The sequence below is a fragment of the Stigmatopora argus genome, chromosome 20, assembly GCF_051989625.1.
Source record: "Stigmatopora argus isolate UIUO_Sarg chromosome 20, RoL_Sarg_1.0, whole genome shotgun sequence".
Classification (NCBI taxonomy): Eukaryota; Metazoa; Chordata; class Actinopteri; order Syngnathiformes; family Syngnathidae; genus Stigmatopora; species Stigmatopora argus.
Genome location: NC_135406.1, coordinates 4,965,085 through 4,992,948, shown reverse-complemented (window position 1 = coordinate 4,992,948; position 27,864 = coordinate 4,965,085). Strand labels below are relative to the sequence as shown.

General features: G+C 39.4%; 2 protein-coding genes across 4 annotated transcripts in view; one reads left to right on the top strand and one right to left on the bottom strand.

The window, feature by feature from the left end:
* LOC144065300 (RAS guanyl-releasing protein 2-like) overlaps nt 1-19,055 on the bottom strand; it is a 36,537-nt gene extending 17,482 nt beyond the window's left edge. Inside the window, exons 1-16 of one of the 3 annotated variants that reach the window (XM_077588025.1) lie at nt 18,907-19,055; nt 14,197-14,299; nt 13,515-13,617; nt 12,339-12,395; nt 12,148-12,279; nt 11,926-12,076; nt 10,848-11,021; nt 8,768-8,884; nt 8,426-8,707; nt 8,253-8,327; nt 7,331-7,453; nt 7,145-7,260; nt 6,934-7,075; nt 5,147-5,183; nt 4,645-5,055; nt 3,234-3,295 (exon numbers count right to left, since the gene is read on the bottom strand). In XM_077588025.1, coding sequence (XP_077444151.1) covers nt 3,237-3,295; nt 4,645-5,055; nt 5,147-5,183; nt 6,934-7,075; nt 7,145-7,260; nt 7,331-7,453; nt 8,253-8,327; nt 8,426-8,707; nt 8,768-8,884; nt 10,848-11,021; nt 11,926-12,076; nt 12,148-12,279; nt 12,339-12,395; nt 13,515-13,617; nt 14,197-14,266 — 2,049 coding nt within the window. In that variant the 5' untranslated portion in view covers nt 14,267-14,299; nt 18,907-19,055 and the 3' untranslated portion in view covers nt 3,234-3,236. The remainder of the gene's footprint in view (nt 1-3,233; nt 3,296-4,644; nt 5,056-5,146; nt 5,184-6,933; nt 7,076-7,144; nt 7,261-7,330; nt 7,454-8,252; nt 8,328-8,425; nt 8,708-8,767; nt 8,885-10,847; nt 11,022-11,925; nt 12,077-12,147; nt 12,280-12,338; nt 12,396-13,514; nt 13,618-14,196; nt 14,300-18,906) is intronic. The other 2 variants (XM_077588026.1, XM_077588027.1) reach the window with 2 other exon arrangements.
* A 129-nt stretch (nt 19,056-19,184) lies between these two features.
* Nucleotides 19,185-27,730, top strand: alpk1 (alpha-kinase 1). The gene is made up of 14 exons (XM_077588024.1): nt 19,185-19,297; nt 19,376-19,488; nt 20,942-21,096; nt 21,162-21,360; nt 22,223-22,282; nt 22,363-22,449; nt 22,520-22,596; nt 23,060-23,155; nt 23,226-23,330; nt 24,040-25,450; nt 25,519-25,666; nt 25,735-25,897; nt 25,961-26,147; nt 26,219-27,730. Exons 2-14 carry the CDS (start codon nt 19,377-19,379, stop codon nt 26,410-26,412), a joined length of 2,994 nt encoding a protein of 997 aa, XP_077444150.1. The 5' UTR covers nt 19,185-19,297; nt 19,376; the 3' UTR covers nt 26,413-27,730.
* The last annotated feature ends 134 nt before the right edge of the window (nt 27,731-27,864 follow it).

Genomic DNA, 27,864 nt, shown 5'->3' with positions numbered 1-27,864 from the left:
AAATTAAGCCAAAATAAAGAGAAATAAAGCCAAAAATTGCAGTTTCCCACACCAAAAATTAGGTATAGTTGCGTGAGAAGAAAAAAGGTTGATTAAAGATATAAATATATTTATTTTTTCATGAATAATTTTGGGTATAAAACATTGTGTTTTGGTTATTTTTAATTACTTATATGATATACATTTCTGGTCATTTGAATTAACATGTTAGCTAAATATTTAGTTGAGAGATTTAGGATTCAGACTTAGCATTTAGATTTAGCATTTGGGATTTAGATCTAGGATTTCGATTTTGGATTTCGATTTAGGATTTCGGATTTCGGATTTCGGATTTCGGATTTCGGATTTCGGATTTCGGATTTAGGATTTCGTTTTTAGGATTTCGGATTTCGGATTTAGGATTTTGGATTTAGGGTTTCGATTTAGGATTTCGATTTCGGATTTTTGATTTCGGATTTAGGATTTCGTTTTTAGGATTTCGGATTTCGGATTTCGGATTTCGGATTTCGGATTTCGGATTTAGATTTCGGATTTAGATTTAGGATGTAGATTTAGGATTTAGATTTAGGATTTAGATTTAGGATTAGGATTTAAGATTTAGATTTGGGATTTAGATTTGGGATTTAGATTTGGGATTTAGATTTGGGATTTAGATTTGGGATTTAGATTTAGGATTTAGATTTGGGATTTAGATTTAGGATTTAGATTTAGGATTTAGATTTAGGATTTAGATTTAGGATTTAGATTTAGGATTTAGATTTAGGATTTAGATTTAGGATTTAGATTTAGGATTTAGATTTAGATTTAGATTTAGATTTGGATTTAGATTTAGTATTTAGATTTAGGATTTAGATTTAGGATTTAGATTTAGGATTTAGATTTAGGATTTAGATTTAGGATTTAGATTTAGGATTTAGATTTGGGATTTTCATTTGGGATTTATATTTAGGGTTTAGTTTTAATATTATGTTTTTATTTAGATCTAAAATGTATATTTAGGGTTTAGATGTAATATTTATTTTGTATTTAGATCTAAAATTTGGATTTAAAATTACAATTTAGTTTAGCACTTCTTTAGAAATCAAAACCGAAATTGCTAAATATTGCTATAAACGTGCAACAACAACAAAATGACTCTACCACATATTTGAAACAATGTGCGGCGCTCAATAGGACAAAAAATGTACCGTCTTTTTAACCGAGCGCAGTTCTATTCACACAATTTTTTTCTTACATCCTTCACAGGCACCACTTGATAAACCTGCACGAATCAAGGTTGTGCTTACATAAAGCGGCAATTTCTGTAGGATATAAAGCGGACTTAACGGGTCTTTAATAAAAGCCAGCTTTTACATGCCTTTCAGATGTTTCCCTCATAAAAACCGGTTGGTGACTAATCCTGTCTTATGGGCTTGTAAAAAACCGCAATGTCCTCCTCGGACGACAATGATATGAGCGTCCATCAACGGAATGCGTTTGAGGGTCTTTGCCCCTCCCAGTCCAAATGGATGGGACGTCTATAGCCGTCAATGGCACTGAAAGATGAGCTTCCACAGTAAGTTTAAGTGAATTGGATTTCTATTGTTGTCAACGGCAGGGAGGGAGTCCTTGTCGGTTATTTTCAATTCAGGGATTCACACAGGTCAACACTGACACCGTGTGGTAAAAGATAGTATGCAACTATAAATACATTCTATTTAAATGAACTATTTGGATGTTGTGATTTATGCAAATGAGTGACTCGAGATGCAAAAAAGATCCAAGTTACGAAATGCCCAAAAAGTAAATGCATTTCCTTATCCATTATTTTATTTTGAAAATATTGCCGCGGATGTATTGATTCTCACTTCTCACAACATTGCTAACCTCTACTAGCTAAATGCTCCTCTTATTAATGATTGCAATTCCCCTTATTAAGCGATTAAAAACAGTATAAATGCAATGTGGCACATATTTTCACACACACAATCGGGCACACGTAAAAGCCTAATATGTACTACAAAGTGGACGGCTTTCAGCTAGAACGGGCTCTTGCCGCCATCTGGCAGACAAACACTTGTATTACGTCTCCCATAATAATGGCCACGGAGGGAAGTATTTCACAGTGCACATTTTCATATGGTTTATATATTTTAATACTTAAATAAATAATTTCCTTATAAATTTCTCTGATTTTTGTGTGTTTCCTCACATCTTTCATCCGAAATTGGGACACTATGACCATTTTTAAAGGGTTTAATTGGTAGTTGTGTGAGGACTGTGGAACGAATTAGAGAATTTACATATAAAGTACACCTCTACTTACGAAATTTTCAAGTTACAAAAAAGGTTCTGGAACCAATTAATTTCGTAAGTAGAGGTACGAATGTATTCTGCAATAGGTGAAAAACTGAAAGTGTTTTTAATGGTGTCTATTTAATATTATTTAGACATTTAAAACCAATTTTCATATGGTTTATATATTTTAAGACTTCAATAAATAATTTCCTGATAAATTTCTCTCATTTTTGTGTTTCTTCACATCTTTCATCCAAAATTGGGACACTATGACCAATTTTAAAGGGTTTAGTTGGTAGTTGTGTGAGGACGGTGGAACGAATTAAGAGAATTTACATATAAAGTACACCTCTACTTACGAAATTTTCAAGTTACAAAAAAGGTTCTGGAACCAATTAATTTCGTAAGTAGAGATACGACTATATTCTGCAATAGGTGAAAAACTATGTTTATTTCATATTATTTAATAACATCTAATATCTAATAACATGCCAGAACTCAACACACAATTCTTTGCCCTCACAATGTGAAATGCGTGACTTTATATGTGTATTAAAAAACAGAACCACATGAATGCTAAAGTACTTTGACGCAAACCCTTTCCTTGCAATCAATGTCACAGCGAGTGGCCGCTAACAATTTCAGCTTATTTCCAGCCTGCTATCACAAGTTGTAATTAGCTGGTCCGCTATTCAATTTCCCTCATATCCTTTTTTCATTTTTCTTCTGGATCAATAGCACGGCGGGCTGTGAACAGCAGTGGTGCTAGGATGGCGGGTGGGGGGTTATAAATCAAAGTGCTAAAAGGAGATGCTCTGTTTTGGGGGGGGTGGCGCTACGCCAAAATTTTTATGTCATTTTTAGTATAACTATAGCCTAAAATATAGAGCATAACAAAATGTTGGCAAAAAAATACGTCGTAAACTATTTTGCTAGTGGGCGTCAACAATGCTCACCTTTTATAAGTGCACGTCAAATACTCCTTCTTGTACTTCATTCAAATCCTCCTCGGCAATTACTGGAACGGATAAAAAACACAGAAACATACATTAATTGGGGAATCGAATTGGAAAACAAAAACGAGTGCGGACAAACATTTGACCGGGCTTTTTTCGGCTTTTAAGTCGACGTGATAACCCGAATTTACCATACACAGGTCAGTCTAGTTTTTATTATTAAGTGTTTTGGAATTTCTTCAATGCAAAAAAACATCGTCTTATATTCGGGGCAATACGGTAGACACTATATAAGTGGAATGTAATTTCACGGGAGCATAGATCCTCATTGTGTTAAAACGACAACCCACGTTTTGGAATTTCTTACTTACTTCAATGCAAAAAAATATCGTCTTATATTCGGGCCAATTCAGTAGACACTTTATATAATTAAAATGTAATTTCACGGGAGCATACATACTCATAGAGTTAAAATGACAACCCGTGTTTTGGAATTTCTTACTTCAATGCAAAAAACATCGTCTTATATTCGGGTAGACACTTCATATAAGTGAAATGTAATTTCCCGGGAACATAAATCCTCATAGCGTTAAAATGACAACCCGCGTTTTGGAATTTCTTACTTACTTCAATGCAAAAAAAATATCGTCTTATGTTCAGGCCAATTCAGTAGACACTTTATATAATTAAAATGTAATTTCACCGGAGCATAAATCCTCATAGCGTTAAATTGACAACCCGCGTTTTGGAATTTCTTACTTCAATGCAAAAAAAACATCGTCTTATATTCGGGCCAATTCAGTAGACACTATATAAGTGAAATGTAGTTTCACGGGAGCATAAATCCTCACAGCGTTAAATTGACAACCCGCGTTTTGGAATTTCTTACTTACTTGCAATGCAAAAAAACATCGTCTTATATTCGGGCCAATTCAGTAGACACTTTATATTGTTAAAATGTAATTTCCTGGGAGCATACATCCTCATAGCGTTAAAATGATAACCCGTGTTTTGGAATTTCTTACTTCAATGCAAAAAACTTCGTCTTATATTCGGGCCAATTCAGTAGACACTTTATATAAGTGAAATGTAGTTTCACGGGAGCATAAATCCTCATAGCGTTAAAATGATAACCCGTGTTTTGGAATTTCTTACTCCAATGCAAAAAACATCGTCTTATATTCGGGTAGACACTTCATATAAGTGAAATGTAATTTCCCGGGAACATAGATCCTCATAGCGTTAAAATGACAACCCGTGTTTTGGAATTTCTTACTTACTTCAATGCAAAAAAATATCGTCTTATGTTCAGGCCAATTCAGTAGACACTTTATATAGTTAAAATGTAATTTCCCGGGAACATAGATCCTCATAGCGTTAAAATGACAACCCATGTTTTGGAATTTCTTACCATTGTTCTGAAAGTTAGACGAAGGGTTAGCAGGTGGCGGGAAGCTGTACGATCTGGCTTGAAGAGCCGGCGGCGTCTCGTGGCTGATGCTCTTGGTTCTCTTCCGGCATTCCACGGCCAGCCGGCTCCGGCATGCCTTGTGGCAGTTGACCCCGCAGGCTGAACCCGCGGGGGGGCGAGACGGCAGCAGGGAGAGGTGGCGGAGGAGCAGCCCAGAGCGGGGGGTTCGCAAGAGAGGCAGGGAGAGACGGCGGCGAGTCGGGGGACGCCATGCCCAAAGGGAACGGGGTGGGGAACAGGGGTCAGACGGGGCGAAGTTACTACTGCACGCCATGCAAACGCACGAGCACTCGCACAAACACACCACCAGGCCGACCGGGCCGGACAACAACTCGACGAACCAGGGGGAGTCTGAACGTTGGGGGTGGACAATCTTTGTTTTTTGGGGGGCAGTTTTTCAAGAAAAACATTGTTTTCGATGTTGGAAGTGAAAGACTCTTACCTTTGCACTTGTAGCCCTGTTTGTAGAAGCCCCATATCTGTAAAAAAACAACAACAACAAAAATGGTTACAAAAATTGAATTTTGGATGGTGGGTGGGCTTAAATTTGCAATTGATGTACCAATAAATGCATTGAAAATACATTCTGGGACAATTTTTTGAATATGAAGAGGTGAAAAGGTTCTTCGGGAGCAACTTATACTCCGGAAAATACGGTATCTTCCATAATTTCTTTCTGGGAACTTACACTGTTAGCCACTAGATGGCAGCAAAAAATGACAAATCTCATGACTGCTGCTTTTTACCTTGAGAAAAGCCACAATTGAGTTTATTTTTATTAGAGGGTGGGATTACAGACTTTAAATCACGTATTTTGACAATTTTACTGAACTTTTCATGAACGCACAATTGAGCAGAGGGTAAATTGCGACATGAGAGGAGCTCCGTGGGATGCTGGGAGAATGGAGGCGGACCACATCAAGCGGCATGGCGGAGGGGCGGTGTCGGCGGGGGGAAGGAACAATGACATGAAAGCGAGATCACACACGATCCCTGGAACATCTGAGGGCGCAGGAAATACCCTGACCTCTCGCAACACACACTCGTAAAACACAAAAAGACAAACAGTGGGCTACAAAGTGAGGCGGGTTAGCATCGCACACACCGAATGTGTTCAAACTCCGGCCCGCTGCCCAGTTTTTATTGGCCCGCAGATTTTTTTTTTTAATTCATTGAATATGGGCTGCACAAGCCGTGAAATAAGACTGAAAAAATGTTGGTCGTCTTACATTCGGGGTCTAGATATTATACCCATTCACAAAGCTAGATGGGCTCAGATATCTTTAAAGCGAATGCTCAGCTTAACTCCTTAGTTACAGTCAGACTTACTTCACTTGTATGGTTAATTCAGTTATAGCAATTTTGTTGTTTTATCGTAGTATATTGGTAAAATTATATTTTTAAAAGCAGTAGCTATTCATTTTTGTTGTTATAATCTTTTTTTTCAAATAAACTATCATTATTTTCTGTATAAAAATTGAATTTGGTGTTCAAAAAGTCTTTTTTAAACTCGATTCTTGAAAATAAGGGGGTCGTCTTATATTTGGGTCAACTCATTTACAAATGTAATTGTACTTTAGTTTACATATTGAATATGTTGTTATAATCATTTGTTTTAAATAAACTGTCATTATTTTCTGTATAAAAATTGAATTTGGTGTTCAAAAAGTCTTTTTTCAAACTTGAGTCTTGAAAATGAGGTAGTCGTCTTATATTCGGGTCAATTCATTTACAAATGTGATTGTACTTTAGTTTACATATTGAATATGTTGTCATAATCTTTTTTTTCAGATATACTGTCAGTTTTCTGTATAAAAATTTAATATTTGGAGTTCAAAAAGTCTTTTTTAAACACGATTCTTGAAAATAAGAGAGTCGTCTTATATTCAGGCCAATACGGTATAGTGTATTAAAGTGGTTGCAGCATATCCAGTAATTATGTTGGAATGGAAACCAGGGAAATGAGGAGGTGCCACTGACATGTATTCGGAGTCCTTATCTCCCCCCGCTTCTGTTTTGAGAACCACTTCCTTCCAGCCAAATCCGAAATGTCAAGACCCACGCACAAACGCGTCATCACATACAATTATCTTCCTTCCCCGGGGATTGGAATAAATTGGCTACGAGCTGACCTGGCAGCAAATAAGCAAGAGTTTAGCAAAAAAAAAAGTACCTTTTTCTAAAAGAAAAACAAACCCACCGAAACCAATGGTAATAATAATAACTCACAAAGCCAGCGCAGTGCTCGCAGAAGGTGGGCTTGACATAAGTGGCCTCGGCGAAGGTATGAATGAATCCCATCTTGCAGTTGAGAAGCGAGCTGGCCCTCATGAAGTAGTCGATCATCTCCTCACGGCTGATTTGCCCATCCCTGTGAAGCAAGGTACACGCCCAGTCGACCACCCGTGACTTCCCGGGAGGAAACGGATGGAAGCCTTACTGGTTCTTGTCCAGTTCTCCGAATTTGCTAAGGTAGGGGAAGTTGTTCCTGATGGCTTCGAACTCATCCCTGGATATGTGACCATCACCGTCCGAGTCAAAGTTCTTGAAGACGGACTATGGCGGGGTTGGGAGAGTCGATTAACCGAGAGGAGGAGCATGGGAAACCGTGATTTTTTTGGATTACCTCCACCATCTTCTCGATGTGGGTCTTGATGACCGCCGGGTCGGCGTTGGGTTTCACCGACACGGCCCACTCACCGATGACGGTGGACTTGGGGTCCGGAGCTGGAGCGACGTTAGCGTTCTGCTACAGGACAAACATTCATGTTAGGGTGAGGGGATTAGCACGATACGCTTTGTCTGGATAACGATCATACTTTCTAAACTAAGAGATGTCCAATTTATTTGAAGTGGGAGGTTGACAGCGAATGAACATTTGTTTCAGGTCATTTCCTGTTGAATTTGTTTGCATTTCTGTTCATTTGAAGGCATTTCTTGGTTGTTTTTCCCTTTGATTTTCAGCCATTTTTGGGTTGCTTACCCTTTGGTTTTCAGCCATCGCTGGGTGGCTTACTGTTGGAGTAATCATTATTATAAATGTGTTTGCAATGAATATAAAGCCTTATAATATACATGAATTAATATGTGCTTTCAACGAAGACAAACGCTTACTACAAGGTCACTCTCCAGGACAGCTGGCTCCAGCTAGAGATACAAGTTCGCAATGACTTAACAATACACTGAGTCCTTGCTCCGAGGACTGATGACTGGAAGATACGCCTCAACCCTTTCCCCAGATACAAGTTCGCAATGAAGATCTGTGAAGGACGCTTAAATTGTTGTTGATTCAGCGGATGGCTATCGCTAGGTTTGACGCTAGGTTTGCTTGATTATGGAATTGTTTTGTTTCTTGCTTACGCAATTGGATCGAATCGATAACCTTGTAATTGTTTTGATTTGAGGCCTTAAATGGGCAGGACATAATGTCGCTCGACAGAATAATCTTGACCGGACGAGCGGCATTATGTCCTTATGTAGAGGCACCACTGTATATCCCAATTTCGATACATTGACACACCCCTAACCACACGCCGGACTGCTATTACCGCCGACTTGCGAGGTTCCCTCTGCAAAGACATCTGGTAGATCTCCTCCTCAGTGTGGTACTGGTCCAAAGATACCTGTGCACAACAGGAAGTGGCCCAATTCTGCTTATTAGAACCCGATTAGGACAGATAGCGGCTTTTTATTGCCTGTATCCTGTATCACCAGCACCCACTGTCAACAGGTTTAGCAGGTCAGTGTTGGCGTCCACGTTGGGTGGGGTGTTCTGGATCAGCGCCAACTCCTGCAAGATGGCGTAGAGTTGCTGGGTTTTCACCAGGTTGACCCGCGTCTTCTCCTTGTCGCTCCAGTCCTGCAGCGCCACGTGCACGGCGATCAGGTCCTTCAGGTGCACGCCCAGGATGGGGAATCGGAAACCGGAGCTTTCCGAGAAGCGCTTTCGGTACTGGCTGTAGTTCCCGCACGAGGTCACCAGCTCGACCAGACCGTCGAAAACCTGAGGAGGGGATTTTGGAAGGCGGTTCTTTGAGAGGGGGGCAATCGGGGTTCTACGTACCTTCCTGCTCTCGGCGCTGATGTGCGCCTGCGTGTCTTTGAGGCGGGAGATGGAGCTGTTGCTGAGGCCGCCTACCACCGCCATGAGGGTGTTGAAGTTCTGCAGCTGCAGCAGTTTCTGTCGGGGAGTCGAAGGGAAACAATGGCTGAGTGGTGGGAAAAAAAGGGTTATCAAGGAGCGAGTTTGGGTTGCGCTTGAACTGAGCCCCATCAAAGTGGCGACACGTTGCCAATGGCCCGCCGCAGGGGACCCGCGATGCCCTTCACCTCCCTGCAAAAATCAATGGGGCCGCAGCTGAGTTGCCCGAGGGGGATCCACTCATTCAGGTCATTGGATTCACCCTCATACCGCCCGTAAAATAACGTGTACCGTATTTTCACGACTATAAGGCGACATAAAAGTTTTCAATTTTCTCCAAAATTGACAGGGCGCCTTATAATCCAGTGCGCTTTATATATGGACCAATACTAAAATTGTTTTCACGATAAAATAAAATAAATCAGTCGATAGGGTACACCATCCTCTACTAAGATGTGTTAGACAGTTTTTGCATGATTTGAATGAGGCAGAATAACATGATTTTTCTCTCAAATATAGTGTTATGATCATTTATTTCAGATGTACTGTCATTATTATCGGTATAAAAATTTAATTTGGTGTTCAAAAAGTCTTTTTTAAACTCTTGAAAATGAGGGGGTTGTCTTATATTCGGGCCAATAGCAGCCATTCATTTACAAATGTGATTGGACTTTAGGTTACATATTGAATATGTTGTTATAATCATTCATTTCAGATATACTCTCATTATTTTCTGTATAAAAATTGAATTTGGTGTTCAAAAAGTCTTTTTTAAACTCTTGAAAATGAGGGGGTCGTCTTATATTCGGGCCAATAGAAGCCATTCATTTACAAATGTGATTGGACTTTAGGTTACATATTGAATATGTTGTTATAATTATTTACTTTAGATATATTCTCATTATTTTCTGTATAAAAATTGAATTTGGTGTTCAAAAAGTCTTTTTTAAACTCTTGAAAATGAGGGGGTCGTCTTATATTCGGGCCAATAGAAGCCATTCATTTACAAATGTGATTGGACTTTAGGTTACATATTGAATATGTTGTTATAATCATTTATTTCAGATTTACTCCCATTATTTTCTGTATAAAAATTGAATTTGGTGTTCAAAGAGTCTTTTTTAAACTCTTGAAAATGAGGGGGTCGTCTTATATTCGGGCCAATTGAAGCCATTCATTTACAAATGTGATTGGACTTTAGGTTTCATATTGAATATGTTGTTATAATCATTTATTTCAGATATAGTCCCATTATTTTCTGTATAAAAATTGAATTTGGTGTTCAAAGAGTCTTTTTTAAACTCTTGAAATGAGGGGGTCATCTTATATTCGGGCCAATAGCAGCCATTCATTTACAAATGTGATTGCACTTTAGGTTACATATTGAATATGTTGTTATAATTATTTACTTCAGATATATTCTCATTATTTTCTGTATAAAAATTGAATTTGGTGTTCAAAAAGTCTTTTTTCAAACTCGAGTCTTGAAAATGAGGGAGTCGTCTTATATTCGGGTCAATTCATTTACAAATGTGATTGCACTTTAGTTTACATATTGGATATGTTGTTACAATCATTTGTTTCAGATATATTGTCATCGTTTTCTGTATAAAAATTGAATCTGGTGTTCAAAAAGTCTTTTTTCAAACTCGAGTCTTGAAAATAAAGTAGGCGTCTTATATTCGGGCCAATATGGTAAGCTGACATTTTTGGGAAGGGAATTTTGAATTTGATGAAGTTAAAATAACAATACTAAGATGGAGAACAAGGCGCTGAATAGGTATCTGTTGACGTAGCAGTTGTTCTGGAATTTAATGTCTGATGAAGGAAATGAACACGACAGCTGAAGCGTTATTAATTTCCTAAATTCAGAAAATGCTTCTGTACTGAAAGGATAAGGCAATATGAGGAAAACTAAATAAAGCAGTAAATTAACCGCTAATATGGGAATGTTGAAGACAGATAAGCAGGCGACCTGACAGGAGATGATTTAAAAACGAACCTGCGCAACTCTGATAAAGTGCGAGATGACCGAAGCTCTTTGGGGTGCCGTGGGCTTACTGAGCACCATCAGCTGGATCCACTGGGAGACGCTGTTAAAAAGGGTGATGAAGCGCTCCAACACAGGGTTGTCCACCGTGCAACCGTGCATCACGAAACTGTGGTAATCCTGAAACTGAAAAATAAAAATTAGACCTCTTTGCTTACAAAATCTTCCAACACAAACCTCCACTGCAAAATTTAGTCCCCCAAAAAATTCCAACACATCAAGAAGGGCTGGCTCTAGAGGTGATTGTGTAGTTCCTTTCAAAAAGTGTGCTAAATTAGCCAAAGCTAACAGTCTTTGACCGTAATTTCTAGCATATACGCCGTATTTGTCGCCAAAAAAATGATGACTGAATCAATGGTTCGGCTTATATGCGCATAAATTAAATCTGGCATGCATGAAAATGCAAGGTGATAAAGAAGAAATGCCATATGGTAATTTATTTCAAAATAGAGAAAAGATAAACAGATAAAATCGTAAACAAAATTCATTTTGACGTCTATGAATGAAATTTAAAAAAAAAAGGTATCTTGCATAAAACGTGAAAACAGGGTTGATACTATCCCAATAGTTGTTAAGGCTGATTAAAACGTCTTGCAATCGATCTTTAAAATACCAAACTTGATACCTGCGTAATGTGTATCTCATGCTATTATTGCACCCAGAATCTTGGTGAAAACTAGACCGCTACGAACACACTTCCTGGTTGTACTGCTCACCTGACTTCCTTTTTGAATTTGTCTACGTGCAAGCAACACCCTTTTGATTCATACAGAATCCCAGAAATACCACGTGCGATGATTATTCGTAAGATTTTTCCTTCAAGGTAACACATTTGTACTCCCTATTAAAACAATGAATATGGAAGTGAAAATTGGGAATCCTGGGGCGGCTTATACGAGAGAAATTGTCAAATTCAACGATTTTAAGCCAATTTTAAAGCTACGGCTTATACGCGAATGCGGCTAATATGCGAGAAAATCCGGTATATATGTTCATTAACATGAGAATAAATATGTCCATTAATACTGACCAAAATCTTGCAGAAAGATTTGTACTCCAAGTAGGTCAGGTGCTCGGCCAGTTCGCAGGAGTCCAGGTGGTCAAAAAGCAGGGACATTTTCCTCTTTTTGGAGACAGACGCCACCTGCTGGGCCACCTGACGCTTCCATTCATAAGACGGCCTGAGATAAGACGGACAAAAGGACGATTTATTGCTAACGCGGTGACGGATGGAGGACTTTGTAAGGCCTACACGCTCTCGAGGTCAATGAGCTTGCTCTGGCGCTCGTTGCCTTCAGTGCTTAGGAGATCTTTAAAGTCCTTCATCTGCTCGGCCAAAGATGGGTTCAGATTAAACTCGGCTGGGAACTCGGAGATCCAGTACCTGTGGAGCAGAAAACGTGACTCGTCCAAGAATCGAGCGAGAGGGAGATTGTTTCTTACTTTACGAGGTGGCAAATTCTGCTTCGACGTTCTGCCGTGCAGATTTCCTCTTGCGATCTGGCAAAAAGAGTCCAAGGAAAAACCGAAACCTTGACCCGCATAAGAATCTGCAATTCAGTCTACATTTTGCTACATTTTTCAGTTTTTACATGAGATGGAATTAGTCACTTAACGGAGATTTTCCGTTATTTCCAATCATTACGAATTGGTTTTATATAAGCCGCTCGGTGGTGGAGTGGTTGTTTTGCCTGACCTCACTGCAAGCGGTGTGGGTTTGATTCCGGCTCGGTGGGGTTGTGATTATCAATTAGCAATTGGTTTTCCATAATCTTATATACCGTATTTTCACGACTATAAGGCGCACATAAAAGTTTTAATTTTTCTCCAAAATAGGCAGGGCGCCTTATAATCCAGTGCGCCTTATATATGGACCAATACTTAAATTGTTATCATGATAAAATAAAATACATCAGTTGATAGGGTACACCATCCTCTACAGCTCTCACAACTACGGCAAGCAGCCCCCGACTCTACTATTTTCCCGTAGAAAAAGTACTGCGCAGTGACTGCAGGGATATATAGTTCTTTTGTCAATAGACCCAATGGATGGATTGTGGCCTGGCGATCGGTATCAACACAGCTTTACGAAGCATGGACGCTAGCTACTAGCTAGCGACTATTTGCGAATGGATTGTGGCCTGGCGATCGGTATCAACACAGCTTTACGAAGCATGGAGGCTAGCTACTAGCTAGCTACTATTTGCGAATGGATTGTGGCCTGGCGATCGGCATCAACACAGCTTTACGAAGCAACTTTGATGGATTTGTGGGTGATGATGACATGAGTACATTGTAAAATGGCTAAATAAAGTACAACCAAACTCAGTTTTGCTTCCGTTGCCTTTTTAAAAACGTGTTTTAGCGTGTGGGTGTAGCGTGTATGTTTAAGCTGCCATGCCTGGCTGCGTCTATAAAAACGGTGCGTCCTTTGTGTGTAAAATACAGAAATAGCACTCGTTATTGACATTGCGGCTAAAAATACGATACGCCATATAGTCGTGAAAATACGTTATCTAAAAAATATGGTTGTAGTTTTCTTGTCTTTTTACCATCAATGGACATTTTGTCTTCTGGACACGCCTACTTTTGAGGCTACAAATGCTAATTTAAGGATACTTGTGCATCAGCTTGGCGGCCATGTCTGTCGATGGGATGTACCAAGGGTGCATCATCAGGAACATTCGCACCAGAGGTGGGTCGGCTAACGCCCCTTTTTCATCTAGGCGTAAAAACAACACAGGAAATGACATAAATACTCATCCAGGACATAAAATTATAGAAAAATATTCAGAAAAAATATTGCTTAGTTATAGGCTAATATGAAAAAATCTTGATTTACTCCCTTTACAGATCATTGGTACCATATTGTATTTTTTTCCTCCAAAAAATGCATTTTAAAAAAGCAAAATGTCTAAATTCCCTGCTAACGAAATGGAACGCAGGTGAGACGCAAGAGACTCCGCCCACTGCCAAACACCTGGGTTCGCTAAAACAAAATAAAAATACTATCAAGAGGAAAAAAAACAATATATAAATCGCATTGGATACTAAGTCGCATTTTTGGGGAGTACAATTTTTTATTTCAAACGTTGTCAAAGGAACTAAAATAAAATAGGAATCTGTTAACATAATATTTTTCCGATAACAACAGCTTAAAAAAATATGAAAAAAACATAACTGGCTAGTGGTGGAAAACAAAAAAAGACAATCTATTAAAAATAGTGAATTATAGACCTATTGAAATATTCGACCAAAAATGTCTGCATCACTCAATGATTGACGATAGAAAATGACAAACCAAAGGCTCGAATGGACGCCTCCACCAAGTCGTCCACGGTGGTCGACTGCTCCGACGTGAGGGTCTCCATCTTCAAGTTGTTTCCTTCCTCACTTTAGTCGCACTATATTAAACAAACAAAAAATGTTAACTAGCTTCTGCTGTGTGATTATGTTAAAATTCCGTACTGTGACTCGTCAAGACAAGTTGGCAGCCACCAGTGCTGATGACAGGAAGCCACAGTCTATTATCTTGTGTGCAATGCAACTATAATTTCTCAAATTGGGTAGACTTGTACAGGAGGGAATTGTGGGAACTGGTCAAATTTCAAAATGCATCCACATTTTTAAGCCATTTCACGTATCATATTTTCCGCACTACAAGGCGCACCGAATTATAAGACACAGGAGTAGTGGTGGTGGTAGTGGTAGTAGTAGTGGTGGTAGTAGTAGTAGTGGTGGTAGTAGTAGTAGTAGTAGTGGTGGTAGTAGTAGTAGTGGTAGTAGTGATGGTAGAGGTGGTAGTGGTGGGAGTGGTGGCGGTGTTGGTAGTGATGGTAGTGGTGGTAGTAGTGGTGGTAGTGGTGGTAGTGGTGGTAGTAGTGGTGGTACTGGTGGTAGTGGTGATGGTGATAATGGTGGTGGTGGTGGTAGTATTGGTAGTAGTAGTAGTAGTGGTAGTAGTTTTGGTGGTAGTAGTAGTAGTAGTAGTAGTAGTAGTGGTAGTGTTTTTGGTGGTAGTAGTACTAGTAGTGGTAGTAGTTTTGTAGTAGTTGAAAGAGCGGTAATAGTTTTGGTAATAGTAGTAGTTGAAGTAGTGGTAATAGTTTTGGTAATAGTAGTAGTAGTAGTTGAAGTAGTGGTAATAGTTTTGGCAATAGTAGTAGTAGTGGTAGTAGTTGAAGTAGTGGTAATAGTTTTGGTAGTAGTAGTAGTTGAAGTAGTGGTAATAGTTTTGGCAATAGTAGTAGTAGTAGTGGTAGTAGTTTTGGTAGTTGTGGTAGTAGTAATAGTAGTGGTAGTAGTTTTGGTAGTAGTAGAAGTTTTGGTAGTAGAAGTAGTAGTAGTTTTAGTAGTAGTAGTAGTAGTGGTAGTAGTTTTGGTAGTAGTAGAAGTTTTGGTAGTAGAAGTAGTAGTAGTTTTAGTGAAATAGTAGTTTTGGTAGAAGTAGTTTTGGTAGTAGTAGTAGTAGTTTTGGTAGTAGTAGTTTTGGTAGTAGTAGTAGTAGTTTTGGTAGTAGTAGTAGTAGTTTTAGTAGTACTAGTAGTAGTAGGTTTTGTAGTAGTAGTAGTTTTAGTAGTACTAGTAGTAGTCATTTTGGTAGTAGTAGTTTTGGTAGTAGTAGTAGTTTTAGTAGTACTAGTGGTAGTAGTTTTGGTTGTAGTAGTAGTTTTAGTAGTAGTAGTAGTAGTATAAGGAGCACTAAAAAAAGAATTTATCACATTTTACTACATTTCATTTCATTTCTTTCTGGTAAAAAAGCAAAAGACTTTTTCAAATTTAATTTTGATTGAAGAAAATGTAAATACTGTATTTTTTGGCTGTTAGATGAATGCATGAGGCAAATATCCCATAATACAAGTTGGGTGCTTATGGATAATAAACCAGTGCAGGTATATATACGATGCAAATTGTCCATAAATTGTTTTTCTCGTTTACAAGACGACGCGATTAGGTGTCAGAAACATACACTGTTTTTTTGCTGGTGTTTGTGTGTCGGCCATTTTGCCATGTCTGCTGTAGAGCAGTGGGCGGACACTCGATTACAGGCTTCACCGATTCCCTCCATCTCGCACTCATAAACGCGTGCAGGCAGGCAAATTGTTGAAAGCAGCTCATTTTCATCGTTCTATGCTAATATGCGCCGCGGGGCTAATTAATGGATTTTAAGATAATTGCTAAAACTGGTGACAGGCCTATGAAATATTCAACTTGGCAGTGTTTATTTCGATTTCTGCTCTCTGCAGCTGTGTTGCATATTACAAAACAAAAATACCGTATTTCTCGATCCAGTCGCACTGGAGTCGCATTTTTGGGAAATAAAACAACTCCTAAACGTTACTACTATAACAGCTATATCCAGTGGCAATCCCCTACTACTACTGCTATTACTACTACTACTACTACTACTACTACTAGTACTACTACTACTACTGCTAATACTACTATTACTAGTACTACTACCGGTATTACTACTACTACTGCTATTACTACTACTACTAGTACTACTACTACTGCTATTATTACTACTACTACTACTACTGCTATTATTACTACTACTACTGCTATTACTACTACTACTAGTACTACTACTACTGCTATTATTACTACTACTACTGCTATTATTACTACTACTACTAGTACTACTACCGCTATTACTACTACTCCTACTCCTATTACTACTACTACTACTAGTAGTACTACTACTACTGTTATTACTACTACTACTGCTATTACTACTACTACTATTACTACTACTACTGTTATTACTATTACTACTACTACTGTTATTACTATTACTACTACTACTGTTATTACTACTACTACTACTACTAGTACTACTACTGCTATTACTACTACTACTACTACTGCTATTACTACTACTAATCTTATTACTACTACTACTGCTACTACTGCTATTTACTACTACTGCTGCTATTTCTACTACTACTATTACTACTAATACTACTATTAATACAACTGCTGCTTTAACTACTACTACTACTACTGCTATTACTACTAATACTATTAATACTGCTGCTGCTTTTACTATTACTACTACTATTACTACTAATACTACTATTAATACAACTGCTGCTTTTACTACTACTACTACCACTACTGCTATTACTACTGCCACTACTACTACTACTACTGCTACTACTATTACTACTACCACTAGTATCACTACTACTGCTACTACTACTACTACTGCTACTACTATTACTACTACCACTAGTATCACTACTACTGCTACTACTACTACTACTGCAACGACTACTACTACAGCTACTACCACTAGTATCACTACTACTGCTGCGACTATTACTACTAGTATCACTACTACTGCTGCTACGACTACTACTACTACCACTTCTACTACTACTACCACTTCTACTACTACTGCTACTACAACTGCTACTACTACTACTACCACCACTTCCACTACTACTATTACTACTACCACTACCACTACTACCACTACCACTACTACCACCACTACCAACACTACCAACACTACCAACACTACCAACACTACCACCACTACCACCACTACCACTACTACGGCTCCATCTAGTAGATGTATAACACAATCCCCTACTACTACTACTCCTACCACTACCACCACTTCCACCACCACTACCACTACCCCGTTTTATAATCCGGCACGTCTATAGTGCGGAAAATACGATACTCTGACTTAAAACTGCCTTCTTATCAGGCATTTGAGATATTTCCCACAGCGGGGGAGATTTTCTGGCACGCGTGGTTGCCTGGCGATGGCAAAGTCAAGCCCTTCGATCTGCCAGATTATAAAAAACAGCGGGATAAGGAGCTTGACAGGTCGCTATTGGCTGTGCGACATCTGACACGAGGCCGCCGCTGGGAGGGAAATGTCACCGACTAAAAACGCTTTTGGGTCCTGTTTGGATTCTCTTCCCTCCAAAAGATGGCGTTTTTGGCGCTCCACGTCCCGAGTGGAGTTGAATGTGACCATGAATCATTGGTGGCAGGTTTTTAGCCCCGCTTTTGTTTCCCACTTCCTGCTTTAGTTCAGTCGCAGGCCAGATGTGAGCGTTTGCCTCACACACACAGGAAAAGGTGTGTTAATGTTGACAAGTTTAGACCGCATGCAACCTAAAGCGTTCTCACTTCCTATTTCACAAAATAATGGAATTGGCAATCGCGTATCGGTTGTTGTTTTTGACTATCTCCTGATTTTTTAGGGGGGAAAAAGTTTGGGTTTGTTTCCCCACATTGCTCAAGTCATAAAAATCACATCCTGTGTGTCAAAAATTCCACATAAAGAGAGGAAACATCCATTTTTTGGGTCATTTCTCGAACTAAGTGAACGTTCTAATCTTGGACAACGAGATCTTTTTTTTCTGTTGGTCATAAGGTCAAGTCACAGGTCACATAAGGTCAGTATTGAGCTCTTTTTCTACTCATCAAATATGATTAATAACATATTCAATTGTTAAATGAACAATAACTGGTCATGAATGAGGGGAAAATACAATAAGTGTGTATAGACAAGCTGATTTTTGGGCTAAATCACAGTTTTTCAGGTAAGAATAACCAAAAAAACTGTAACTTATAGTCCAGAAAATACGGGAGTTCCATTTGTAACATCACTTCGGTACAAAATTTGACACCTGTGACTTAAAAACATGATTGCTCACTACCCGATATCCAAAAAAGAAGCTTTTTGTTGGATTTTTTCCACCTCCTGACAGCAGTTAAGACTTTAAAACTCCAGATTAGTGCTTAAATCCCACTTGTCCAACTTTAAGACTTTGCGGGTAAAAATGTTACAAGTGAAGTAAGTCATCATCTGGATTTATTCCCAAATTCTTTTTTCAGGAGTAAGAAGTCATTGCCTAAATCCCACATAAATCAAAACACTAAATTCCAAAGAATCCAAGTTATTTGTATTCATATAAGTGGAGATACGTAAAAAATAATAGGTTAAAATGAAGAAATAAAGATCCAAAGTATGGGTATTTCTTGCCTTTTCACGAGGATGGTTGCAATTCTTCAAGCCGCTGTAACGCTGGTAATAAATGTAGAGTTTGAAGGAGCATCTAGGATTAAAAAAAATATATTAAAAGGCAAGAAAATGTATTAAAAGTCCCAATTTTGAAATAGCCTGGGCAGATGTTCCATTTTACCGCATGCGATGTCAGCAGTGAGTTATCACGGGGGGGAGGGACGTTTTGCAGTTCTCTGATCGTTGTCCCCGCCTGCAGATCCCTAGTCCCGCCTCTTGGGGGCGTCACGGTAACACCCCACGACGAGCAGCCACTGCAGGAGAAACGCAAACAGATTGGACGTCTATCAAGCACTGGAAATGAGCGACATGGACATTTGTATTGATTCCAGTGATAGACACGAGTGAAAAGGTGAGTTTGAAATAATTGGACGTTTTTTGTTGTCAATGGCAGCCTAATTTTTATGTTGTTTTTAATGTTTGAGAGCAGAATGGCCAATCAGGAAGTCAAGGTTTCCCTTGAAAGGTGCCTCGGCGCGGCAGGAACAGGAGCCTGCGGGCAAATCACTGAAAAAGACAAGCTCAACTACTGCAGTGCTAGAGGTCTGCCACTAGAGAGTGCTGTTGCTTAGCAAATTGTTCTACAGTTAGATGAAGCTTTTAGTACAGTGGTACTACCTCTACATATGAAATTAATTGGTACCAGAAGTTGTTTGTAAATTGGATTTTTTTGTAAGTTGGATTTTTTTGTAAATTGGATTTTTTTGTAAATTGGATTTTTTTGTAAATTGGATTTTTTGTCAATTGGATTTTTTTGTCAATTGGATTTTTTGTCAATTGGATTTTTTTGTCAATTGGATTTTTTGTAAATTGGATTTTTTGTAAATTGGGTTTTTTTGTAAATTGGATTTTTTTGTAAATTGGATTTTTTTGTAAATTGGATTTTTTTGTAAATTGGATTTTTTTGTAAATTGGATTTTTTGTCAATTGGATTTTTTTGTAAATTGGATTTTTTGTCAATTGGATTTTTTGTAAATTGGATTTTTTGTAAATTGGGTTTTTTTGTAAATTGGATTTTTTTGTCAATTGGCTTTTTTGTCAATTGGATTTTTTTGTCAATTGGCTTTTTTGTCAATTGGATTTTTTTGTCAATGGGATTTTTTTGTAGATAGGATATTTTTGTAAATAGGTTTTTTTTGTCAATAGGATTTTTTTGTAGATAGGATATTTTTTGTAAATAGTTTTTTTTGTAAATAGGATTTTTTGGTCAATTGGATTTTTTGTCAATTGGATTTTTTGTCAATTGGATTTTTTGTCAATTGGATTTTTTGTCAATTGGATTTTTTGTCAATTGGATTTTTTGTCAATTGGATTTTTTGTCAATTGGATTTTTTTGTCAGTTGGATTTTTTGTCAATTGGATTTTTTGTCAATTGGATTTTTTGTAAATTGGATTTTTTGTAAATTGGATTTTTTGTCAATTGGATTTTTTGTCAATTGGATTTTTTGTCAATTTGATTTTTTGTCAATTTGATTTTTTGTAAATAGGATTTTTCGTAAATAGGATTTTTCGTAAATAGGATTTTTCGTAAAACGGATTTTTCGTAAAACGGATTTTTCGTAAATAGGATTTTTCGTAAACTGGATTTTTTCGTAAATTGGATTTTTCGTAAATTGGATTTTTCGTAAATTGTATTTTTCGTAATTTGTATTTTTCGTAATTTGTATTTTTCGTAATTTGTATTTTTCCGTAAATTGGATTTTTCCGCAAATTGGATTTTTCGTAGATTATATTTTTCGTAAATTGAGCATCATATGTATACAAATAAATGCACGTATACATTTTTCAATATATATGCTCTACCTCTTTTGATGTTTCATAGCTTGGACAGATGATCATACCTTGGAATAAAAACATATTAGAGTTTCGTAACCTGAAAAATGTGTATGTTGAAGCATTCGTAAGTAGAGGTACCACTGTAGTCCCATTTGAAAATGTTATGTCCATTATGTCAAATGTTCTCTAATACTGACATTTCTGTTGTCTTAAAAATCAGAGTCCCTGTGCGAAGAGTTGGTTTTCCTTCTCCAGGAGGCCGTGGACATGCGGTGGCCTTTTGTCCCTGAAAAATGGCAGTACAAGCAGGACGTCACCCCTAACGACAAAAGCAACCTGAGCGAGCTCATCGGCGGCCATCTTTCTCAGCTCCTGGTGATAAACAAACATCACAACATCGTGCCGAGACGGTTCTCACGGTTGGTTCGCTGTTTCGGCAGAACGTCCTGGAGGCCGCCATCGTAGCGCGGGAGGCGGAGTTTGCGTTGGCGTTGCTTTTTTTGGTGGATCGCTTCCTTTACTGGACCGACCAGTCCGGGGCGGTGCTAAAAATGAGCAAGCTGCTTCACAAACGTCACCCCAGTGCACCCGTGGCGCCTCAGCTGGTCATACGACAGGCGCGGGTGTACCTCAACTCAGGTGGTTTTCACCATGGGTGTCAAAGTGGCGGGCCGCGGGCCAGATCCGGCCCGCCACATCACTGTCCGCGGCCGGCGAAAGTAGATCATGTGTCAATGTCCTGTTAATGAAAGATTGTAGATAACTAGATAATATTTTTAGTAAAAATAAATAAATAAGTGAAAATTTGGGTATTTTTTTTTAAATAAAATAAATTATTTTTTAATATAATATTTGCATTTTTTCCCAGTTTTTATTTAATCCAAAAAAGAATAAATAAAACTAAATACTTACATGAACGCATATTAAATAATGTGTCAATATCCTGTTAAATAACGATTGTAGATAACTAGATAATATTTTAGTAAAAATAAATAAATAAAAATGTGGGTTTTTTTTAAATATAATATTTGCATTTTTTTCCCATTGTTTTTCTTTAATCCAAAAAAGGAATAAACAAAACTAAATACTTAAATTAATGCATATTAAATAATGTGTCAATGTCCTGTTGAATAAAGATTGTAGATAACTAGATAATATTTTTTAGTAAAAATAAATAAATAAAAATGTGGGTAAAAAAAAAATGTTTATCTAATATTTGCATTTTTTCCCATTGTTTTTCTTTAATCCAAAAAAGGCTTTAACTGAAAAAAAGGAATAAATAAAACTAAATACTTACATGAACGCATATTAAATAATGTGTCAATATCCTGTTAAATAAAGATTGTAGATAACTAGATAATATTTTTAGTAAAAATAAATAAATAAATAAAAATGTGGTCAATTTTTTTTAAATATAATATTTGCATTTTTTTCCCATTGTTTTTCTTTATTCCAAAAAAGGCTTTAACCGGAATAATTTGAATCCCGATTTTTTTTTCAGGAAAACTTCAGAAAGCAGAGTACATACTAAGCCGTCTCATTATCAACAGTGGAACCACAGGTGAACTCATTTAACATCTTATAGTATGACATTATGAAACATAGAATAAATATATGAATTATTTCATTTTTTTTGGACAGGGTGTTGGAAGTACCATTCGGAAAGTGACCGCACTCTCGTGCAAGCCGTCTGCCTGCAAATACGCGGGATGATTTTGCAAAAACTAGGTTGGATTTTTTTCTCGTGCCTCCATATTTTTTTAAATTATGATTTTTTTGGGGGGAATTATGATTACAGGGCTGTGGTTGGAGGCTGCATACCTCATCTGGGCTTCACTGGTTGGGTACTACGCGCTCCCACGGCCGGACAAAAAGGTCATTACTAGCTAAGACTGGTGCGACTTATACTCAGGTGTGCCTTTTCGTCGGAAAAATACAGTATTTTTCAGATTAGCATTGTTGGAAATGTACTTTTTTGAAAGTGTTATACAAAAAAATCTTTAACCAGCCTAAAGGATTGATAGCGAATCGTATCAGGCGGATTTGAGGCTTATACACACCCCTATTGGCTCGTGCGACTTATACTCAGGTGTGCCTTTTCGTCTGAAAAATACAGTATTTTTCAGATTAGCATTGTTAGAAAAGTACTTTTTTGAAAGTGTTATACAAAAAACTGCTATAATCAGCCTAAAGGATTGATAGCAAATCGTATCAGGCAGATTTGAGGCTTATACACACCCCTATTGGCTCGTGCGATTTATACTCAGGTGTGCCTTTTAGTCTGAAAAATACTGTCGTTTTTATATTATAATAAACATTGACGGTTTTTACTTTGCAGGGTATCGGAACTTCTCTTGGCATTTTAGCTAATATTCTGCTCTCCATGAACGACGAGGACTTCCGTGCTTTCCAGACCAATCCTGACGTCGATTTAGTGAGTGGTACTCAGTCCGTCCGACTCATAATAACCCGGTTTATGTCATTTCTAATCTTTTCTGGCGCAGTTTTTGCTCGGCGAGACGTCCCATCGTCTTCTATGCGCGGCCAAGGCGGCCCAAATGGCAGTGGTGTACAGCCAATACACGCCACTCTACGTTCTAACCAATGTGGTAGGTTTTACTTGAGCCAAAATGGCGGCATATGGGCGTTTCAGTTTTTGTTTGACATAAATTTATATTTTAAAAAATCCAATCTGATAGAGCGATTTTGCGTCAGATTTTCTACACTTTTCCGATTACTGCATTTTTTGAATGCAAAAATTATTCTGTATTTTACAATATCCTTACCGTATTGACCCGAATATAAAACGATCCAGATTATAAGACGACCCCTTTTTTCAAGACTCAAGTTTGAAAAAAGTTTTTGATTAGCAAATTCAATTTTTATACAGAAAATAATGACAGTACATCTGAAACAATAACAATGTATAAAATCATGTTATTTTGCCTCATTCAAATTATGCAAAAACTGTCTATCACATTTTAATATCTGAATTTAAATATGTGAACTAAAGTGCAATCATATTTGTAAATGAATGTCTTCTGGTTTTTGAAATGTAAATTAACCAAACAAGTGTAATCATACAACAACTACATTGAAATAAGGGCATAAATCATCAGTGTTCAGCATTCGCTTTAAAGGTATCTGGCGCCATCTAGTGGTGGTGAATGGGTATCATGTCTACACACCGAATGTAAGACGACCCCCAATTTTTCAATTTTATTTCAATGCAAAAAAAACAGCGTCTTACATTCAGGCCAATACGGTATTCTGATACTAAAGTGTAGGCATCAAACCCGTTTCAACTTCCTGTTGCAGACCGCCCAAGGGACCTGCTTGTTGTCTTACAGTTTTTCCGTGGCTTGCCACCCAAAAAAGAGGCCGGAGTTCCTGTTAAAAGCCAAGGAGGCATTTGAGGTTGGACTCCTGACGAACGTGGAGGGTCAAACGATCACTAGCAAGCAGGAGCTGCACACCCTTATCAAGGCGGCTTATTCGCTAGCCGTCGTTCACAAGTGGCTTGACGGACCCTCGGAGTCCGTGACGCGAGCGACTTGGGCTTGCCAAGAGGCCCTGACTCAATTTTCCCATTACACCCAAGCGGACACCCGGGACCGGGGCGGGATCTGCGCCGAAATTATGCGGTCCGTGTCCCGGGTCAAGGCGGAGTTGCGCGTGGAGCCTTTCGTGAATTCTGAAAACCACTCGTTTATACCAGATAGCTTCAGAAGTGGGACCGACCCTTTCGTCCGGTTCACCTTGGACGGTTTCTCCAAGGCGTTGCAGAGTTTTCAGAAGTACCACATGTCGTTGTGTCACTCCGCCGAGGCCAAGTGCGAATCCGGGAACGAGGAAGTCGACGGAGCCAGGGTGTGCATTACAGCATTCGGGACCACGGATTGTGGGACCACGGACTGCAACCCAGAAGCGGGCAAAACTTCGGGTTGCGATGTTTCGCCCCTGCCTGAACGCCAGTGCGCGAAGAGTCTTAGCTCTTCTTGGATGAAGCTCTCCTTGACAAGTTCCGGGTCGGCCAAGTCCGCCGCTGTACCTGTGCAGGATGTAGGCGGAGCCACGTTTCTGGCCTCACAAAGACCGGCTGCCAGATTCTCTTCGAGTGTGAGTCGTGGTTCGGAAAAGTCCGAGATGCCAGAATCCGAAATCGCAACGGCGGGCTCTGATCTTTGTCCAACGGACCCACCGGAGGACGGTCTGCCGCGGTCTTTATCCCAATTGGTACTCGACTCGAGCTCTCTTAGCAACAGTTTTGGCTCCAAGTCTTCATGGGAAAACATCCTGAGGTCTGCGGGAAGTCACCGGAGCGGCAAATCCACGGAGTCAAGCGGAAGCTTCTTTCTCATGAAAACGCAAGATTTCCAAAGCACCGATCCCGAGTATGACCCCGCTACTGGGTGGGAGATCTTGAGAATGAGCAAATCGCCGGAGACCCCTAACATAAACAACGGCAACTGTAAGACAACTGAGCCTTCTACGGAAAATTCTCATGGGACGCCAGATGAGCTAAACCAAAGTCCTCAAACATCCAACCCACGATGCAACAGCTGCCTCAAGGGTAACTTCCTGGTTCAAGTGGCTTCGTCCGGGCAGTATTCCTTGTCTCGGCAGGACTACCAAAACCTCCTAGCTGGGGTTTGCCACGACTGTCTCCTGACGAGACTGGGCGGCGACAAGACCGGGTTCAAACTCGAGCAATACGACATTGCCCACAGTAGGTGTCCTCCATTCACCGTCTATGGAACTCCCCCGATTCTAACGCACGCCTCTTCCCTCTGCCAGATGCGCTTCATTTAAAGTTCTCCAAAGCCTCGGGTCTCTGGACCGCCAGAGAGACCTGCGCCTACGTCGGGAGGCCAATGGGCTTGCATGGCACCCACCGAAACGCCATCTGGATCCGGTTCTTACACCAGGAGGAAAGGCTGAGCAAGTGTGCAAACAAAACGAAACCATCGCAGGCTTTCGCAAAGACTTCTGACTTTTTTCGCCAACCCATAGCTACGTCGGGAAGGACTACCGGAAGCCCACGCAGATCCACTTCCACCTGAGAGACGTGGAGAGGCAGATGACGGCCCAGTACTACGTGACAGAATTCAACAAGCGCCTCTACGAAAAAGACATCATGGCCCAGATGTTCTTCCTGCCCTCCGAGGCGCTACTGGTAAGTCCCGATCACACCCACAACACCCTTGACCCAAAATAACCTTGTGTTCACGTCGATCAGATTTTGTCCGGAGACGAAATTGCGGGCTGCGTCACCGTAGAACCGTACATGCTCGGCCCGTTTGTCAAACTCACCAACAACAACAAGAAGAAGAACGACTCTCTGCCCGCCACAGATTATGGTCTAGCATTCGGACATTTTACCTACCTGCACTCTGACGGTCAAGACATTGTTGTTGACTTGCAAGGTGTGTTTTCCAAGACAGGAAGTGTGATGTTCCTCCATCTAAAACGAGAAATACATTTTCTGTCCTCACAGGTTGGGTGACTGCCAACGGCAAAGGGTTGACTTACCTCACGGACCCCCAGATCCACTCCACGAGAATCCCCCGAGGTCCGTCCAACCTCGGTCAAGGCGGTATTGATTCCTTCCTGCGAGATCAACACGGACCAGAGTGTAAAAACATTTGCCGGCTTCTAAACCTCCCCCCGTTGCCCAAAAATCCACATTAACGAACGAGTCGTTGTGCCTTGAGATACAAGTTCAATTCATTCGGTTGCATTTTTTAGACCTTAACATTTATCTGTGAATCAATCTTTTTTTTGTCATTGTCTTAGACAATGAAGCGCCAACTAAACAAACTATTTCAAAATGAACACTGACCATCTGGCTCCCAATGCTAGCCAATTCGGAGCCTAAAATCAACAAGCACTCCCGAATGAATACATGGGGGTAAAGCAATTTTAGTTAGTGTCCACCCCCAAAAAAACAACGTTAGCCAGATGGTTTCCTGATCTTGAAATAAATATAAACACTACCATTTTTTACATACTATAAGGTGCACCAGATTATGAAACAGTACTACTACAGTAGTAGTAGTGGTTGTAGTAGTAGTAGTGGTGGTGGTGGTAGTGGTAGTAGTGGTGGTAGTGGTAGTAGTAGTAGTAGTGGTAGTGGTAGTGGTAGTAGTAGTAGTAGTGGTGGTAGTGGTGGTAGTGGGAGTAGTAGTAATAGTAGTAGTAGTGGTAGTAGTAGTGGTGGTGGTAGTGGTAGTAGTAGTAATAGTAGTGGGAGTAGTAGTAATAGTAGTAGTAGTGGTAGTAGTAGTGGTGGTGGTGGTAGTAATAGTAGTAGTAGTAGTGGTGGTGGTGGTAGTGGTAGTAGTAGTAGTGCTGGTGGTGGTGGTAGTGGTGGTAGTGGTGGTAGTGGTGGTAGTAGTGGTAGTAGTAGTGGTAGTAGTGGTAGCGGTAGCGGTAGCAATAGCGGTAATGGTAGTAGTGGTAGTGGTAGCGGTAGCGATAGCGGTAGTGGTAGTAGTGGTAGTAGTAGTGGTAGCGGTAGCAATAGCGGTAGTGGTAGAAGTGGTAGTAGTAGTGGTAGTAGTAGTGGTAGTAGTGGTAGTAGTAGTAATAGTAGTAGTAGTGTGTGGTAGTGGTAGTAGTAGTGGTAGCAGTAGTAGTAGTAGTGGTTGTAGTGGTAGTAGTAGTAGTCGTAATAGTCGTAGTGGTAGTGGTAGTAGTGGTAGTGTTGGTAGTGGTGGTAGTAGTAGTAGTCGTAATAGTGGTAGTGGTAGTAGTGGTAGTGGTGGTAGTGGTGGTAGTGGTGGTGGTGGTGGTAGTGGTGGTAGTGGTGGTAGTGGTGGTAGTAGTGGTAGTAGTGGTAGTAGTGGTAGTGGGAAATTGTGTTGTACACTAGATGGATCTGCCTGCCTGTTTTGGAGAAACTTGAAGTCTTTTAGTTGTTGCTTATACTGCGGAAAATACGGCTAAAAAAACAAAAAATATTGGCATGATAGTTTTTCATATTACCGAGTTTTGGGGCAGTTGAAATAAGATATTGAATGGGGGGATAAGGTTGGTTGTGACCATGTTTACTATTTACTAGTAATTAGTTAGTGGCTTTTATCTCGCAGCACTGTGATGGCAAAAATAGGTCACAAAGTCAGCTAACCTTGGCCTATATGT

Coding starts and splice junctions, on each gene's coding strand:
- alpk1 (XM_077588024.1), top strand. CDS start 19,377: ATGGCCAATCAGGAAGTCAAGGTTTCCCTTGAAAGGTGCCTCGGCGCG. Junction 19,489..20,941: donor CAACTACTGCAGTGCTAGAG/GTCTGCCACTAG, acceptor CTTAAAAATCAG/AGTCCCTGTGCGAAGAGTTG. Junction 23,156..23,225: donor CCAATCCTGACGTCGATTTA/GTGAGTGGTACT, acceptor TTTCTGGCGCAG/TTTTTGCTCGGCGAGACGTC.